Source organism: Protopterus annectens, chromosome 8.part0 (genome assembly GCF_019279795.1).
Source record: "Protopterus annectens isolate FY-2018-M chromosome 8.part0, PAN1.0, whole genome shotgun sequence".
Lineage (NCBI taxonomy): Eukaryota > Metazoa > Chordata > Ceratodontiformes > Protopteridae > Protopterus > Protopterus annectens.
In genome coordinates this window covers 1,109,774,348-1,109,790,339 of record NC_056741.1, presented here as the reverse complement: position 1 = coordinate 1,109,790,339, position 15,992 = coordinate 1,109,774,348, and the positions used below count along the sequence as shown (strand labels likewise).

Here is a 15,992-nt window from a genome sequence, read left to right as displayed (position 1 = left end):
TCTTATTTCAATGCCAGTCTTCGATATGAGAGTGTAGCTAGTTCTTATTGTTTTCTTTTTTTCCATTCACTTAAAAACGTAACCGAACAGGATTTACATCACTGTGCACCGACTCTAATCCTCACCAATTTGCCATAAAACCAAACAACTTGCATAGATAAAAGTATGAAGGGACACATTCAAGACCATTAAAACAGAACAACAGATTTTTCATCAACATGCGTTGAACGGCGAGGAGGAGAGGGAAAACTAAGAAATTTAAAAAGTTACACAACAGTTTTGCATCGACACGCACATTATAAAATATACTCATCATTGATAGACTGCAATTTTCAGCTGTTTATTTAATTTTGTTAATTATAGTTTGTTTACTACTACAGTACACTGATCAAAACTGACTAATTTCAGGTGAAATCCAAAATACTTCACAAACAAAAATTCAGACATGTAAGCAATAACAGAATAGTTGATGCTGTTTATACAGAAGAAGTGCGTGCATACATTCCAGGACAAGAGTGCAATGTACAACCGAGCAGAGTGTAATGTTCAACATATGCATTCGTTTCAAAAGTGGGTCAATTCTCAGTGAATCTTGAGACCGAAGAAACTCCGACAGGAGAGAAGTTTACCTGCAAAGCAAACATTTTATGAGGAAGCGACAAACATACGAAGAAAATCCTTGTCTTTCTGCAAAATCGGGTATTTCAGTTTTGATCAGTGATTTTTTTAACTATCCAAAATAATGTTTAAAATGTCAGGGAGGCAGTAGGCAGCTGTCAAACAATTGTGAGCACTACGCAAATACACTATGGCAGTCCAATGTTCCCCATTACAGTCCACTCACTAAAACAAATTAGTGCAAAAAGGTACTCATTTTTGATCAAACGCATACTAAGTTGGCAGAGATAAAACATACTAGTTATACATTTGCTTTTAAAACCTCATTCAATTCGTAATTTCTATTTATTGAATTAATCAAACTTAAGATGAAGAAGGGCGATTTTGATTATTTACTATGCCGTCTTACCGTGTTACCTCCAGCGTGGATATTGGACAACATGCACAGGCTCCTGGTTCCACTCATCATTACAACAATGCACCAAAGGTATGAAGAGAGGAAACAAGAACGCTTCACAGACTATACAGAGCAAAAAAAAAAAAAAAACCAACAGCAGCTATCCCAAATACAGAGCTCGTTTCACATTCCTCACGTAACTCTCATTGAACAGAACGCTCCTGCCTGGCGGAATGATTGTTGACTGAGCCGGAGGGAGGGGACCAGTTGCGTCAGAGACCCGCCCCTCACAATTGCACAGTTGCGAAAACAACACCTCGAAGCGGGAGGAATTTGGAAGGGAATGGCAAAGTCTTATGAGGGAGAGGTCCTCGACGGCGTTTTTGTGTGCCATGTCAAGGGAAACATATGGCTACGAAATTATCACGTGCGGCAGCTGTGCTGTCATTTTGATTTAGCTAACAACTTATAACAAATAACATTGCATTTTTTTTGTTTCGTTGTTTTTGTATCGGCAGTTCTATACTATTATGCACCGGAAGTTCTATATTTTTAAGCTAAAGCATTCATCAGCTGTACTTCTTCAGCCAGGGAAAGCTCTTTGTTATTTCATGCTGTATGGGACAACGAATTTGCTGCCTCGTGTTACTAATAAAGACTGAATAAAATGGAGGGTAAAGCAGCCTATAAAACTCCATATTAATAGTGAGGAGATTCTGCACGTCCGAAGCGTGCACATCTTTTATAAACAAAAAGGTATACCGGTGTGTGTGTATATATATATATACATATATATATATATATACATATATATATATATATATATATATATATATATATATATACATATATATATATATATATAATTTCAGCAAATCTTTAACATTTCTGCATTGTTAATGCCTCCGTATTAAAGTAAATGGTTACTGTTATTTCTAATGTTTTATACCCCCAAAATGATCAAGGAGGCGGCAATGGTCATATTGTCATTTTAGAGACAGAAAGAAATCCTTATGAATTGAGGATCATTTACTGTAGTTTTCTCTTTCATCAGTTGACAACATTGGTGTGACTGCTTACTTATCGACGTCAACATTAATCCACATTTTTAATTGCTGTGCTACCTTTGATTTTCATTAGTGGACATCTCTGTTGCAGCATTTAAAAAAATGTTTGAATGACAGGCTTGAATATGTAATTGAGTTAACTGTTCTTTTCAAAGTAGCAACTGTAGATGTCCTTGCATTCCACGCTGCAGTATTTATTACTATATGGGATTCCCTGCCTTGAAGCTCGTCTTGCATCCAGTCTACCAAAGTCTACTGTTGCTTTAAGGTATGCTGAACATCACCTACACAATCCTCACATAGTGTAGGGCATGAAGGTGATGTGTGCTATCCTCAGATCTTCTTTACCGCCAGGCCGAACGCTGTTTGCCTCCGTCCAGTTTTTGCCATTTTTTTCCTGTTTATTGGAACTTGGGTAATTTCTCCTGTTTGCTGAAGTCCTCACCATTGCAGGTAAGTACCCAGTTGGGTTTTTTTGTTCTTTTATTCATTTTTTGGTATTGTATTGGAACACTACCCCCGCCTCACAGCAAGAGGTTCTCCGGTTCGATCCTCGGCTGGGGTGCCTTCTGTGTGGAGTCTGCATGTCCTCCCTGTGGTTGCGTGGGTTTCCTCCGGGTGCTCTGGTTTCCTCCCACATCCCAGAGACATGCTGTAGGTGGATTGGACACTCTAATTGGCCCTAGGTGTAAGTGCATGCATGTGTGTGCCTTCTGTGGAAGGTTGGGTGCCGGGCTGGCAACTCGACACTGTAAAACTCCACTGCCAATCATGAGCGGACAGGTGATCCGCTGTGGCGACCCCTAACCGGGAAAAAACGAAATAATAAGAAGATTGGAACACTACCCCACCGGCATTTTTGTGCAGAAATGGGCGTGGCAAAAGTGATTGATATGGCAAGGCTGTGTGACGTGGCATGATAATCAGACATGGTTGACAAGGCATGCAGATTTGCCAGAGTCATTGTGAATATTCATTGTGTAATCATAGTTTACCATGTGCGTTAAAGTTATGCGATCTCGGAGTTGATATATTTAAGTAGGGGGGTTTGCAATAGTGAGAAGTGGTAAAACAAAGCCCTACATTTCACCCTTGTGCCAAATATATTTCTCTTTGCAGAAGCAACTTTTGAAGTTGTTTCTCACATTAATGGGAAACATAATTGGTTTGATTGATTGAGGGGCAAATAAGGATATCATCTTCACCCATGGGACCTCCTACCACATACGGAGTAAGGGGCTACCCACATCGCTCATTTGCTTCAGTGATGTCCAACACACACAGCCTCTCCAATACCGTGGACACTAATAGGTCTTGCATTAGCAAGGTTTTAAAGTGTGAAATTAATGTCCGGCACTGACTCGCTGCGTACCTCTCAACCTTAGAGCAAGAAATCTTGACAAAGCCATAAAAGTGGGATAAATGACCAAAAGTAGGAACAATTTTTGAATATTGCTCTTACATACTTGTTAGAACAGGTTTTGCATTAGTGTTACTTTTCTGAAGGGTATGAAGTCTAAAACTGAAATCCCATTCCCTAACTTCAGTCATTAAAGTGCCACTAATTTGTCAGAAAACCAGGCTTATAAAACACGGACCAAAATATGGAGGCAAAAATCTGGACAGTCTGTGAAAATCTGTACAGTTGAGACGTATGACTCACTGTAACCGCTTTGAGCTATCATAGAATCTGTTTAACGAGGGGCAATGCGAAAAATGGGGACAGTGTTGAAAGGTCTGACTGCACCTTTTCGAGTTAAACATGGAACACCCATAACTAAGCAGGTTTACTGCACAGTACAATTTTCAAAATCAGTGGGTATTATGTGGCTGGAAGAATTGGTGTTAAAATGACAGTGGATACATCATGTATAAAAGTGGGAAAAGGGGTTGTGGATGATCAATATTTACCTGCTTCTGCAAGCCATTTGAAATTGGGGTGCAAACCTCCTAGCATTATATGCAAAGTTCATATTATAGCTGCAAAGGAGGCACATAGTTTTAATTGTAACACAAGGGCCTTTCCAGAGCAAGAAACGGCCAGTCAGTTCACACAATGTTGTGAACAGTTTCAGAAATCAGATATTTTACACTAAGGTTTTTCTAATGTATACATGCTTCAGCTGTGAACTACATCTGTGGACCACTGAAAGTCACCCTTTAAGCATGTTTTAAAATAATGAACTTATAAAGATGGAAGTGCTACACAGATGTCGCCAATTCACAAGCTATTAAGATTATTATAACACCAGCACAGTCTTGGTAGAACCTGATAGCAGAGTTAATTTTTGTCAAGGCTCAAGACAAAAAGGTCCTGTCGCAGGAAGCAGTGGTGTTTGCAGTGACCAGTTATCACTCCGCTGTCAGTTTAATGAAGTTATTGTAATTAAACAGTGTTTAAGCAATTCACAATATGTCAATAGTACTACGTGTAAACCAGTCAAGCACCAAATGACTTGCTGCAACATTTTTTGGGAATGCAAACAGCAACCTTGAAATCCATAAATGCAAATCAGTTAGCACTGCATTCCAAATTCACAAAGTTTCAAGCAGTTGTAAATATTAACATGAATATTCATGTGGATGAAGCAAAAAAAAAAAATAAATAAAAAAGACACTTTATTCAGCTGCTTATATTTTTCTAATTTGTGTTTCTTCCTACTACTCTGTTACTTCATCTTGCTTTGCATTTTCCTGCTGCATGTTCTCTAAAGTGTACAACTGCATATTTTCTGTTGCATTTATTATGCTTGTTTATAGTATATCTAAATTGTTAAGTGTTATTCTAAGCTCTTAGTTTTGGCTTAAGCACTTGGGCTTTAGGCCCACCCTTTAGCTCTCCCTGGCCTGTCTCCCTCATATTTTGACAAATATGGATGGACAATTTTTTACAGTTTCTCCTGCCAGTCTGGTTGATATGGGCATCCTGAGACAGTGTAGCAACTGCGCCATGTACATGGACAACCATCTACTAGTACCACCTAGGAACACAATTTGTGAGAGATGCAATTACCTTAGGAACTTAAAGTCCAAGCTATCTCCCCATCAAGCCAGTATATCTGCACAGAAAAAGTTGTCAACACAATCACTACACCTCAAACACCACCTACACAATGCACACCTACATATGCGGAGGTTGTTTTTTCTTTCGGCTTTTCCCGGTTAGGGGTTGCCATAGCGGAACTCTGGTCCGCTAATGATTGGCAGTCGATTTTTTTTATGGTGCCGATGTGTTAGCCCGATGCCCAACCTTCAATGAAGGCACGCCCATTCATGCATGTCTTTCGAATGCCACTCGACCGCGGGGAGGACATGCAGACTTCACACAGAAGGTGCTCCAGCCGAGAATCGAACGGGAGAACCTCTTGCTGTGAGGCAACAACGCCACCACTGCACCACCGCGGCTATGTACATATGCAGAGGTCCTCCATGTAAACATACCCAAAGAAAGGAGACCTCCGAGGCAAAAACACATGCGATCTCCACAGCCCTCCACACCACATACCCCGCATAGTCCACACACCTGTGCCTCACGGTCAATAAGGCTTCACCATAAACCCAACATATTAGTCACAGGAGACTCTAGTGTGAGACACACACATGTGCTTCTCACCAGGCTGGATAAGGAGAAAGTCACAGTTAGTTGTCTGTCAGGTGCCAGAATCTGCCATATCACATACACACTCAAGTCTCTCAACAACAGGTACTGTTATGATTCTGTCATAGTCCATGTTGGCTTGAATGACTTGAGACGTACTTCTCTGGACTATATGAAGAGAGACATGATTGAGCTCACTGATTATGTGTCCCAGGCAGGTATGTCCCTAGCCTTAAGCAGCATTCTGCCGTCACCCAGAATGATGCGTCAATACAAACAGAAAATGATTGACTTTAACAATTGGCTTAGTTTCTGGTGTCATTCCAGGGGGATTCAGTACCTGACAGCCTGGAAAGATATGATTGACAGACCACGATGCTTTGCCAGAGATGGCCTGCATCTGTCTCACCTGGGCTTCAGGCTTCTGGCAAAGACTCTTGCCTCCCCTGTAGTGTATTTTTTTTAGGAAAAGTGATTAGGTTAAAACTACCAACATAAAAATTTCAGCAAAACACAAATTAAAGGTCATGCTGCTAAATGCTACAAGTCTAAACATGAAATTGCACTAATTGCAAGCATTCCTAATCCTGGAACGGTAACTTTCTCATGTGAAGTCTGGCCAGAGGAAGCATCAGAATGATGGAAGTCATGAACCCCAGAGCTCTGAGAAACAGCTGTAATGGAGACTAGAGGAAGAAGAGTTTGAAAGTAAGAAATGAGAGTTAAGGCCTTTGGAGAAGGCAGGAATGCCATCATTGGTATCGTCTAAAGCCTGCAACACAGAAGGACATGATCCTGAGCAGGAGTCTGAGAAGACTTTTTTGAAGAAGAGAAATGGTAAAACAAAGATTTTGCAAAAGGACCTCTGGAAAGGATGCGTGAATCAGCAGGTTGTGCAAGTAAGGAAATCTTTGGATCCCTTGAAGCCTGCAAAAAGGAATCACAGGAGTGAGGAATTTGGTGAACACCCTTGGGGCAGTAGAAAGGCCAAAGGGCAAATCACAGAACTGAAAATGCAAGGAAGCAACAGAGAAATGCAAAAACCTCCTGAAAAGAGGATGGATCGGAACATGGAGATAAGCATTCTTGAGATCCAGAAACACCAGAAAGGCCTGAGGTAGCAAGAGAGGAAAAATGGTCTGAAGGGACAAACATCTGAAAGGAACACACCTTCAGAAAGGTGTTTAGATGAGAGAGGTCTAGAATCAGTCTCCAAGTACCTTCTTTTCTGGGCACTAGAAACATTCTTAAATAAAACCTCTTCCCCCTTTGGGACACAGACACCTCTTGAATAGTACCCTGAAACAAGAGATCTCAAAGAACCTCTGGGAAAAAAGGAAGTTCCTGAGGAGGCTGAGGCATGCCCATAAAAGGAGGGCGGGAAATCCACATCATGAAGTACCCCTGAAGAATGATTGACAGAACCCAAGAATCCTGTGTGATTCGAAGCCAAATAGGAAGAAAAAGAGAAAGGCGAAGAGAAAGAGGAATGTGGCTAGGAACTGGTGGATCGGTCAGACAACACCTGGTCTGTCAGGAAAGGAAGGCTTGAGAATCCCTGCAGTTTGAGTAACCTTAGCATGAGGAGCCTGTTTACCACCCTTTTTACCTTTAGCAGGAGGGCGAGATTGCCTATGGACAAAGGCTATCTTAGAAGGGTAGTTTCTCTGAAATTTAGGCATGGGGAAACAAAGCATGTTTAAGCTCCTGTAAGGCCTTCCCCTTGTCCTGAAGAGACTTAAACCAGTAGCCACTTCCCCACACAAAAGTTTAGTATCCGTAGGAGCATCCAGCAACTTAGCCTTAATATCATTAGGTAAAGGTTGAAGCCTAAGCCAAGCATACCGCCTTAGTACTGAACCATAAGCAGCAGCCCTAGAAGAGGCATCCACCGCATCATAACTACATCTGATAGAATGACAAACTACTTTAGTGGAAGTCTCTAGCAAGGAAAGAGCAGAAGATTTACTCTGAGTCTGGAAGATCAGAAAAAAGCTGACAAGCCTGAGAAAGAAGAGCCAACACATACCTAGATATATGGGTCTGATAATTAATAGTCCTAAAAGCTAGGGTAGCAGAAATATAAACCTTCTTACCCAGCCTGTCCACGGTTCTGCTGTCCTTGTCAGAAGGCAGTAACTTGGAAGAAGGAAGCAATTGAGACGGCTTATCAGAGGCTGCAGACACTGCAGGGGGTCAGGAGCAGGACATTTGAACAAAAAGGAAAACCCCTCTGGCACCCTATAAAACCTATCAGACTTCTTGGCAGCAGAGGGCAGAGAATCAGGCATTTTAGAGGCATTAGAAAAAACATCTAGTAAAGCAGGCAAGAAAGGAGGAATAACCGCAGGATTAGGAGATTCCATCTGCATCATAGTACCTCTTATGGATGGTATACATTGATTTGGTTGGCCAGTGGATGGCCGACTGGGAAATGTCCGAAAGCAGTGCAGCAAATTCTCATTTGTCCGAACGCAATATGTACGAAATGCTCAACATTCCCCCTTTGACCCATGGTAGCACTTGTTTAGGTGGTAGAGCGGTCGGAAATGTCGCATTCAGTGTTTTTTTTACGACATTCTGACCGTTCGCCATTATGAAATTCGGCATTCCAGTTCGGAAAATATAATGTTTGGAGAACGTTTCTTCGAGTAAATTAATGTATACCCTTATGGATATCAAAAACCTGTTCACAATCACACTTAAAAAATTCCATCATCCTAGAGATTGTGTCCCCAAGGAAATTTTCCTCAGAAGGCGTATCTGGTCTATTAGATTCCTCCTCCTCAGACCTGTAGTCTAAAGGATAAGGAATCTGTGTAGAAGAAGTAAGGGATTCTTCATCAGAATCCAACTCTTCCTCAGAAGAATTTAATTCCATGGGCTTTTTAGATGAAGAAGAACACCAAGTAGGAGCAGGAACTGAAACCCCTTGAAGAGGCCTTAACGGCAGTAAAGCATTAAGTAACCCCTGAGTAAAGGCTTGCCATTCACTTTGTGGGTCCCTAGGAGCAGAAGAAATATGTCTAGTTTTTTGTTTCTCTTTCTCTTTTAAGGGGGCAACTGTCCTAGAAAACTGAGAGGGCCCTGAGTCAGGATGGCATTCCACAACTGTAATAGGAACATCTTCCCTAAGAAGAAGCTGCAGAACCCCCTAGATCCCCAGAAACAATCAACCGTGGTTCCTCCTGAATGCCTGAAATAGATACCTGCAAAGCCTCATTGGACGTGCTGCCTGCCAGATCCTCACCAGCCTCCAACCCGGATGTGGTAGAGGAATCCGACAACACAACTAGGCAAGTCTCTGGTTTTGTAATAATCTTGGGAGAAACACCTGGCAGAGGCTGGACAGCAGAAGATTCCAGTCTTACCTTTTTCACCTTCTTCTTCCCTGACAGCTGACCCTCGGGGCAGGGAGTTCCATCCATAGTATGTTTAGCAAGCAGCTTAAGGCACTGGTTCTCAAGATATAATGAAAGGGAAGAAAGCCTAATAGGGTTTTTGAGACAAATCTCTGACAAATAGAACAAGACATATAGTCATGAGAAGCTCCTAGGCAAAAAAGCACTTATCCTGGCAGTCTTTATGAGGAATCTGTCTCCCACACTGGGATTTACCCTTCCTGGATGACATTAACCCCCCCAAACAGCACAAAAAATGGGCTTTGTATTGGAACACTACCCCACCAGATGCGCAGTAACAAGGACCCTCCAAACCCCGCCACATGATGTTTTTTTTTCAGAATATTTGAATAAACATAGGATCATAGGAGGTTACTGGCTATTGGCCCTGCGGCCCTTATAAACCTAGCCAAGAGTTTAGCCCATGTTTAGGCAAATCAGCACCTGATGCCCCTGTCCAGCAGGAACACTGGTGGAATCCCAGGGATATATTTTCTGTTTCCAATCCAGTTATCCAGGTTGCACTTAAAAAGGGGTAAAGAGGTACTCTGCTTGATGTGGATAGGGAGTCTATTTCATAGATGGGGAGTTACTGGGACACAAATCTGTCCCGCCAACAAGTCTTGTTGATGTCACAAACTAGGTTGAGGCCGAGCGTGTGGGTTACTCGAGTGGAGCTTGACTTGCGGCTATGCAGCAGTCCCATCAAGGTGGGGTCCGTGATCGCCTTGTATGCCAGACACAGAGGTAACTTTTGAGGAGTCTGTATGAAACTGAGCAGAGGGATAGGGCTTTTAGCCTATCTGTGTATGGTAGATGTTTGAGGCCCTGGATTCTCCTGGTGAGGAACCTCTGTGGTCTCTCTGGTTGCTGCATGTGCTTTGCGAGGTACATGCAGAAAGGGGCGTTGTACTCAATAATGGGTCTTATAAGGGAAGACTACAGGGATGTTATGACCACTGTCCCAGGATGAGATACCTTTACTTATGAGGTGGGCCATGTAGAAAGCTTTCTGTACAATGGAAACAACATGATGGTCAAAATTCAGGTTGCTATCAGCCTGGGTGCCCAAATCCCTCACGACTGATTGCGTGCTTAGGACATTGTTATTAATATGACAATTTGTGGGGACGTCACTCTCCCCAAAGGGGATGAGGATGCATTTTTTTGGTATTCAGCTTGAGGCCATGTTTCTGGCACCAGTCACTTGTCTGAGTGAGACCCTCTTGGAGGATGTCCACATCACTAGGGGAATTGATGACAGCACCCAGCTTGCAGTCATCAGCTAACTTGGTCAGCCATAGCCCACCGGTTTTGGCCTGCACCTCAGAAATACACATCCCAATAACAGAAGCCCCAAGACCGAACTCTGGGGTACGCCTCTTGTTACGGATCTACTGCTTGAGGTGGCTTCCCCTATTTTGACTACATGGGTTATATCAGTGAGTCAGTTTGCTACCCATCTGGTAACATATGGCTTGATGCCTAGTTGGGAGAGTTTATCTATTATGCCCGAGTGGGAATTAGGGCCAAAGGCTTTGGCCAGGTCAAGGTAGGTGGTGTGCACCATCTTCCCCCCGTCCATGGCTTTGGTGACTGTCTCAAAAAAGTTGATCAAATTTAGCAGACATGACCGCCCCTTGACAAAGCCAAACTGTGTGGGATCAGTATTTGGAGGTTGCCAATATCTTAGTTAATGAGCTCCATGACAATCTATTCCATGGCCTTGCAGATCAGGCTAGTTAGGCTGATGGGTCTATAATTTCCCAGATCGGTAAAGGGATGACAGTGGCTGTCCTCCACTCAGCTGGGATGAAGCCAGTACTCAGGCTTTGGTTGAATAGGGTGCCTAATGGTGCTGCAAGTTTATGTCTGAGTTCACATAGGATGCAGCCTGGGATGTTATCGGGTCCCAAGGAGGCTGTATTTTTTGCCTTTGAGAAAGCAGTGATGACCTGTTCCCTAGATATAGGTGGAAGGGGGGCAGGTACTGAGGATGTCCTGATTTACTGATGGGAGGGGCAGAGGGGTAAAGTTTTAGCTGAATCAGTCAGCAAGTCTGCTACATCTATGGCATTTGTATATGTGGTGTCCTTGACCACCAGTTCTGAACAGATCTGAGTGCTTCTTTTGAGGTTGTGGACATATGTGAAGAAGGCTTTATGATTGTCTCTAGTAGATGTGGCCAATTTGGACTTGAAATTTGCTTTGGAGGATTAAACCAGTGCTCTAATTTGCTTGTTCAGGCTAAGGAGACATTGCTTCCAATTGGACACTTGCTTCTTCTTGGTCTTGGACAGCATTTTTTTCATTTTGTTATACAGTTTATTTATTGCAAATGTCCACCAGAAAGGTTTACTCTTCCTTGTGGAGGATGATTTAGTCCTGTCGGGTATTCCTGATTCCATGCATCTATATAAATGCTCATATAGTGCTTTGGTGTAGTTTTGGATATCGGTGCCAGTTCCTATAGAGGGGAAAGGGGCTGTGAAGCTGTTTATACCATTCCTCAGGATGCTGTAATCAGCTTTGGAGAAGTTTTTATGTCTGACCCTAAGTAGAGGGGGGGTTTGGGAGATGGTGACTTTGAAAGTGACTGCTTTGTGGTCAGATCTTACCAGGGAGGATGATACTATAGGGATGCTGCAGTGGTTACTCATGTTGGTTAATACCAATTCCAAGATATTATCACCTCTTGTGGGGGTATCAACTAGCTGTTACAAGGCATTTGCATTGACAAAATCAAGGAATCTCTGGGCATTTGTGTTTTGGCATGAGTAGCTCTTCCAATCTATGTTTGTGAAGTTAAAATCACCTGGGATCAGGGTAAACGGCTGAATCTTGATAGATTCAAACAGTTCCGAATAGGCTGATTGGGAATCTTGAGTCAGATTTTGGGGGTGGTAGCTAGCTATGATTTGAATAGGGGTGTTGTCAATGGTTAACTGCACCTGGAGTGTCTCCTGTGCATTATACTGTTTGACCAGCCTGGAGGTGTATATGTCTTTAATGTATATCAAAACTCCACCTCCTTTGGCTTTACTGCCCCCAATTTGGGGTCTGAATGTATGATAAGATGATTAACCAGATAATGCTGGGTGTGTGTCTTTTGTGCATCATACCATTTGACCAGCCATTGAATCTCCACCTCCTTTGGCTTTGTAGCCCTCCATTTGGGGTCTGAAAGTATGGTAGGATGAGTAACCTGGTAAGGCTGGGGTGCTCTCCACAGCTTTGAACCAGCTTTCAGTGAATGCACAAATGTCAGTATCCTCCAGGATAAGGAATGCTTGCAATGAGTGTAGTTTCATGCTAAGACTCCTAGCATTTAACAGCATGATCTTTAAATTTTGTTTAGAAAAAAAATCTTTCATGTTGGTAATTTTGTGCTCATGACTTTGCCTAAAAAAGGCACTATGGGGGAGCCAAGAGTCTTTGCCAGAAGCCCGAATCCCATGGGAGGCAGATGAAGGCCATCTCTGGCAAAGCATTGTGGTCTGTCAATAATGTCCTGCCAGGCTGTCAGGTACTGGCTCCCCTTGGAATGACACCAGAAACTAAGCCAGTTGTTAAAGTCAGTCATTTTCTATTTGTATTGAGGAATCATTCTGGGTGATGGTAGGATGCTTCTTAAGGCTAGGGACATACCTGCCTGGGACACATATTCAGTGAGCTCAATCATGTCTCTCTTCATATAGTCCAGAGAGGTATGTCTCAAGTCATTCACACCAACATGGACTATGACAGAGTCATAACAGTACCTGTTGTTAAGAGACTTGAGTGGATGCATGATATGGCAGATTCTAGCACCTGAAAAGCAACTTACTGTGACTTTCTCCTTGTCTAGCTTGGTGAGGGGCACATATGTGTGTCTCACAATAAAGTCTGCTATGACTAGTATCTTGGGTTTGTGGTTGGGCCTTGGAGGCTGTGAGACACAGACGTGTGTACTGTGTGTGATGCTTGGTGCTGTGGGTTGTGATGTGCCTGTGTGTTTTTGCTTTGGAGGTCTCTTTTGTTTAGGCATGTTTTTTGTTGAGAACTCTTGCATATGTAGGAGTGTGTTGTACAGATGTGGGTGGTGTTAGAGGTGTGATGTTCATAGTGTTTGTGCAGACAGCCATTTCAGTGCCAGATGTACTGGCTTGTGACTAAGACAGCAAGTATTCTAGATTCCTAATGTAATTGCATCTCTTACATATTGTGTTCCTAGGTGGTAGTAGTAGAGGGTTGTCTGTGTACATAAGGCAGTTGCTACACTGCCTCAGGATGCCCATATCAACCAGACTAAAGCAGAAAAAATTGGAAATTGTCCATGGTTATCAGAATCTGTGGAAGAGAGGACAGGGATAGTAGAGTGGGTACTATCTGAGGAGAGTACCTACAGGTGTGAGTAGGGCTGGATAAAATTAGTACAGTAGTTGCAGGCGAGGGCTTCACTTACACAGGAGTGCTTGTAAGGGAAAAAATGCAACTTGGATACCTTGCACAGGGTTAAAACAGCACAGTGGCGGTGCGTGATGGGCAAACAAGCACAAACCCATGCAAATGCTGGGTTTAAATAACACAAAAATAAAATAGAAACACTGGAGTTGACAAATCAACCCTTTTCCCTGAGCTCTTAGCTCAACACCCATATGGCAGACCAGTTCCGACCAATTCACTTACTCCCACTAAGTGCAGGCAGGCCCCTGCAACACAAGATTGCATAGCAAGAAACAAAGGAATCACACAAACAGATCTGGATACTGCAAAATCTGTAACCAGACTATACTAAAGATATTTAAACTCTGTTTAGGTCAGTTTAACACAGGAGAACAGATACTTAAATATAACAGTAGCAAACAAGAGCAAACTGATTTAGACAAATTAACCAATAAAAAAGCTCAAAACTGAGCCCTGTTTCAGCTGTCTTCAGACAAGTTCTAACTGCACACTAAAGCTACTAAGGTGCGTGGGAACCCTCTCCAAAAAGATGACCTGGATTAGTGCTCAGGTTATACAAACAGAGCTAATTTCAGCAGGTCTGAATCTAGTCTATACTACAGCAAACAAACACACCAATTTCAGAAAGAAACAGTTCAAATAAGCAGGCACAATAAGCCCGCAACTAGCAATCCCCAGCTCAGAAGGGCAGAATCTACCCTGTCCTCCCACAAGAGTGTAGACTACAAGCCTTCTTAATGTAAAATAACTGGCCTGAAGCCCAAGTGCTTAAACTAGAACTAAGACACTTTTAGAATAACAGACACTGAGCCTTCTGTGATGCCTGTGCACTGGCCCAGCAATTAAGGAGCCTCAATCCTCACCACTAACACCAGTGAAGGGGATCCATATAGGGAAAGGATAATAAATACACAGTAAAGCATAATTTCCCTTAACAACACACAGAGATCACAGTCAGTCTGGGGCTGGTTTCTCCCTTTCTCTCCAGGTCCCCAATAAGACTCCCCACTAGCACAGCTATAGGCACCAGATCTCAGCCTAGTGGGCAAGCTAAAACCTCAAGAACCCTCTCTGTCCAACCAGTGCTTTGTGTCCCTGCCCAAGTAGCTGACAAACACACACTTTGAGATAAGAATTTATACAACCACACAGACACTCCCGAGGAATGCTGACACAGGTTCTCCAGCTGTGCCCCTTTTACCCAGACTATATGGTAGAAAACACTGCCACCACCCAGCATATATTTATCAGCTACTCAAAGGCCCCTATGAAAGGGTGTCCAATTATACGGTGCAATATTATTTTCTAAATGGTAAGTGCAACCAAACCGTCAATAATTATTTGGAGTGACTTGGTACAGTATCACTATATACGTGCAATGTACTCTAGAGCTTAAATTATCTCTACATAAAACAGACACAGTTGAAAGGTTTAAAATATTTAATAATAAATAAAAAAAAAACACAAGATAATACTTCTTACTACACAGTGCTAGTCAAGAGTTCAGAGATCACAGAGAAATACTTAAGATAATACAGTAGAAAAGTTCTGACATCACAGAAAAACAAATTAGTCTAATATTCCTATTCCCAGTTATATCTAAGAGAAAACAAAGTTCTAAAATCCTACTTACATATAGACACAGGCAGAGTGGTGAGATGGATGTTCTCAAGACAAATACTCAAATGCTCTCATTCTTTCTGTCCTTAAATTGATAACACAGTACCACTGATTAATTTCAGATTACATAATTTCTTTCTGGTTCCCAGGCTAACAGACTCTCAGAGGTTAACAACCATTGATCTTGCAGCTGGGCAGGAAGCCAATTAACTCTGGCCTCAAAACAATAGGCAGAATGCCTTTATCTAGACATCTTGGCTCCAGGTTTTGACATCAAAGAATTGACTTATCAGCTTTGTTACAGCTGAGTGCACTATTGTTACATTTTTGCAGTTCCACATTTAACACCATTTTTTCCCATTTAAGAGAACAAGCCTGTGGCTTATACTAATATTTATAAATGACAGAATTATTTACAAAATTCTATCTGGCTAGGCTGGCAGCCTTCACCTATCTTCACACATCTCACCCCCTGGAAAACTCAAGCTAGTTTTTCAAGTGACCCTTGAGAAACATTGCTTGAGAGGGTCAGGTCTATCTGAGTATACATTACCTCATTCCCTGTCTTGAGAACCCATCTGCGTTGGTATTGCTAATCCCACTGCGGTGCTGCACTGACATATCATATGCTTGCAATCCTAGGCTCCATCTTAGCAACCTGGAATTTTGCTGGCTGGCTCTACGTAACCATGTTAGGGGGTTGTGATCTGTCACTACAGTGAATTTTCATTCATACAGATAAAGCTGAAGTTTCTGCAGTACCCACACTATGGCTAGACATTCCTTTTCTACAGCTGCATATCATTCCTCCCTGGGTTGGAGCCTATGACCAAGATAAACCACTG

At 42.4% G+C, this 15,992-nt stretch overlaps 1 protein-coding gene across 1 annotated transcript in view; it reads right to left on the bottom strand.

Moving 5' to 3' along the window:
- The window catches only part of TUFT1 (tuftelin 1), a 268,035-nt gene extending 266,780 nt beyond the window's left edge, over positions 1 to 1,255 (bottom strand). The window contains exon 1 of the mRNA XM_044080638.1: positions 1,028 to 1,255. Within this exon, the coding sequence (XP_043936573.1) occupies positions 1,028 to 1,087 (60 nt within the window). The 5' untranslated portion in view covers positions 1,088 to 1,255. The remainder of the gene's footprint in view (positions 1 to 1,027) is intronic.
- Between the last annotated feature and the right edge of the window lie 14,737 nt (positions 1,256 to 15,992).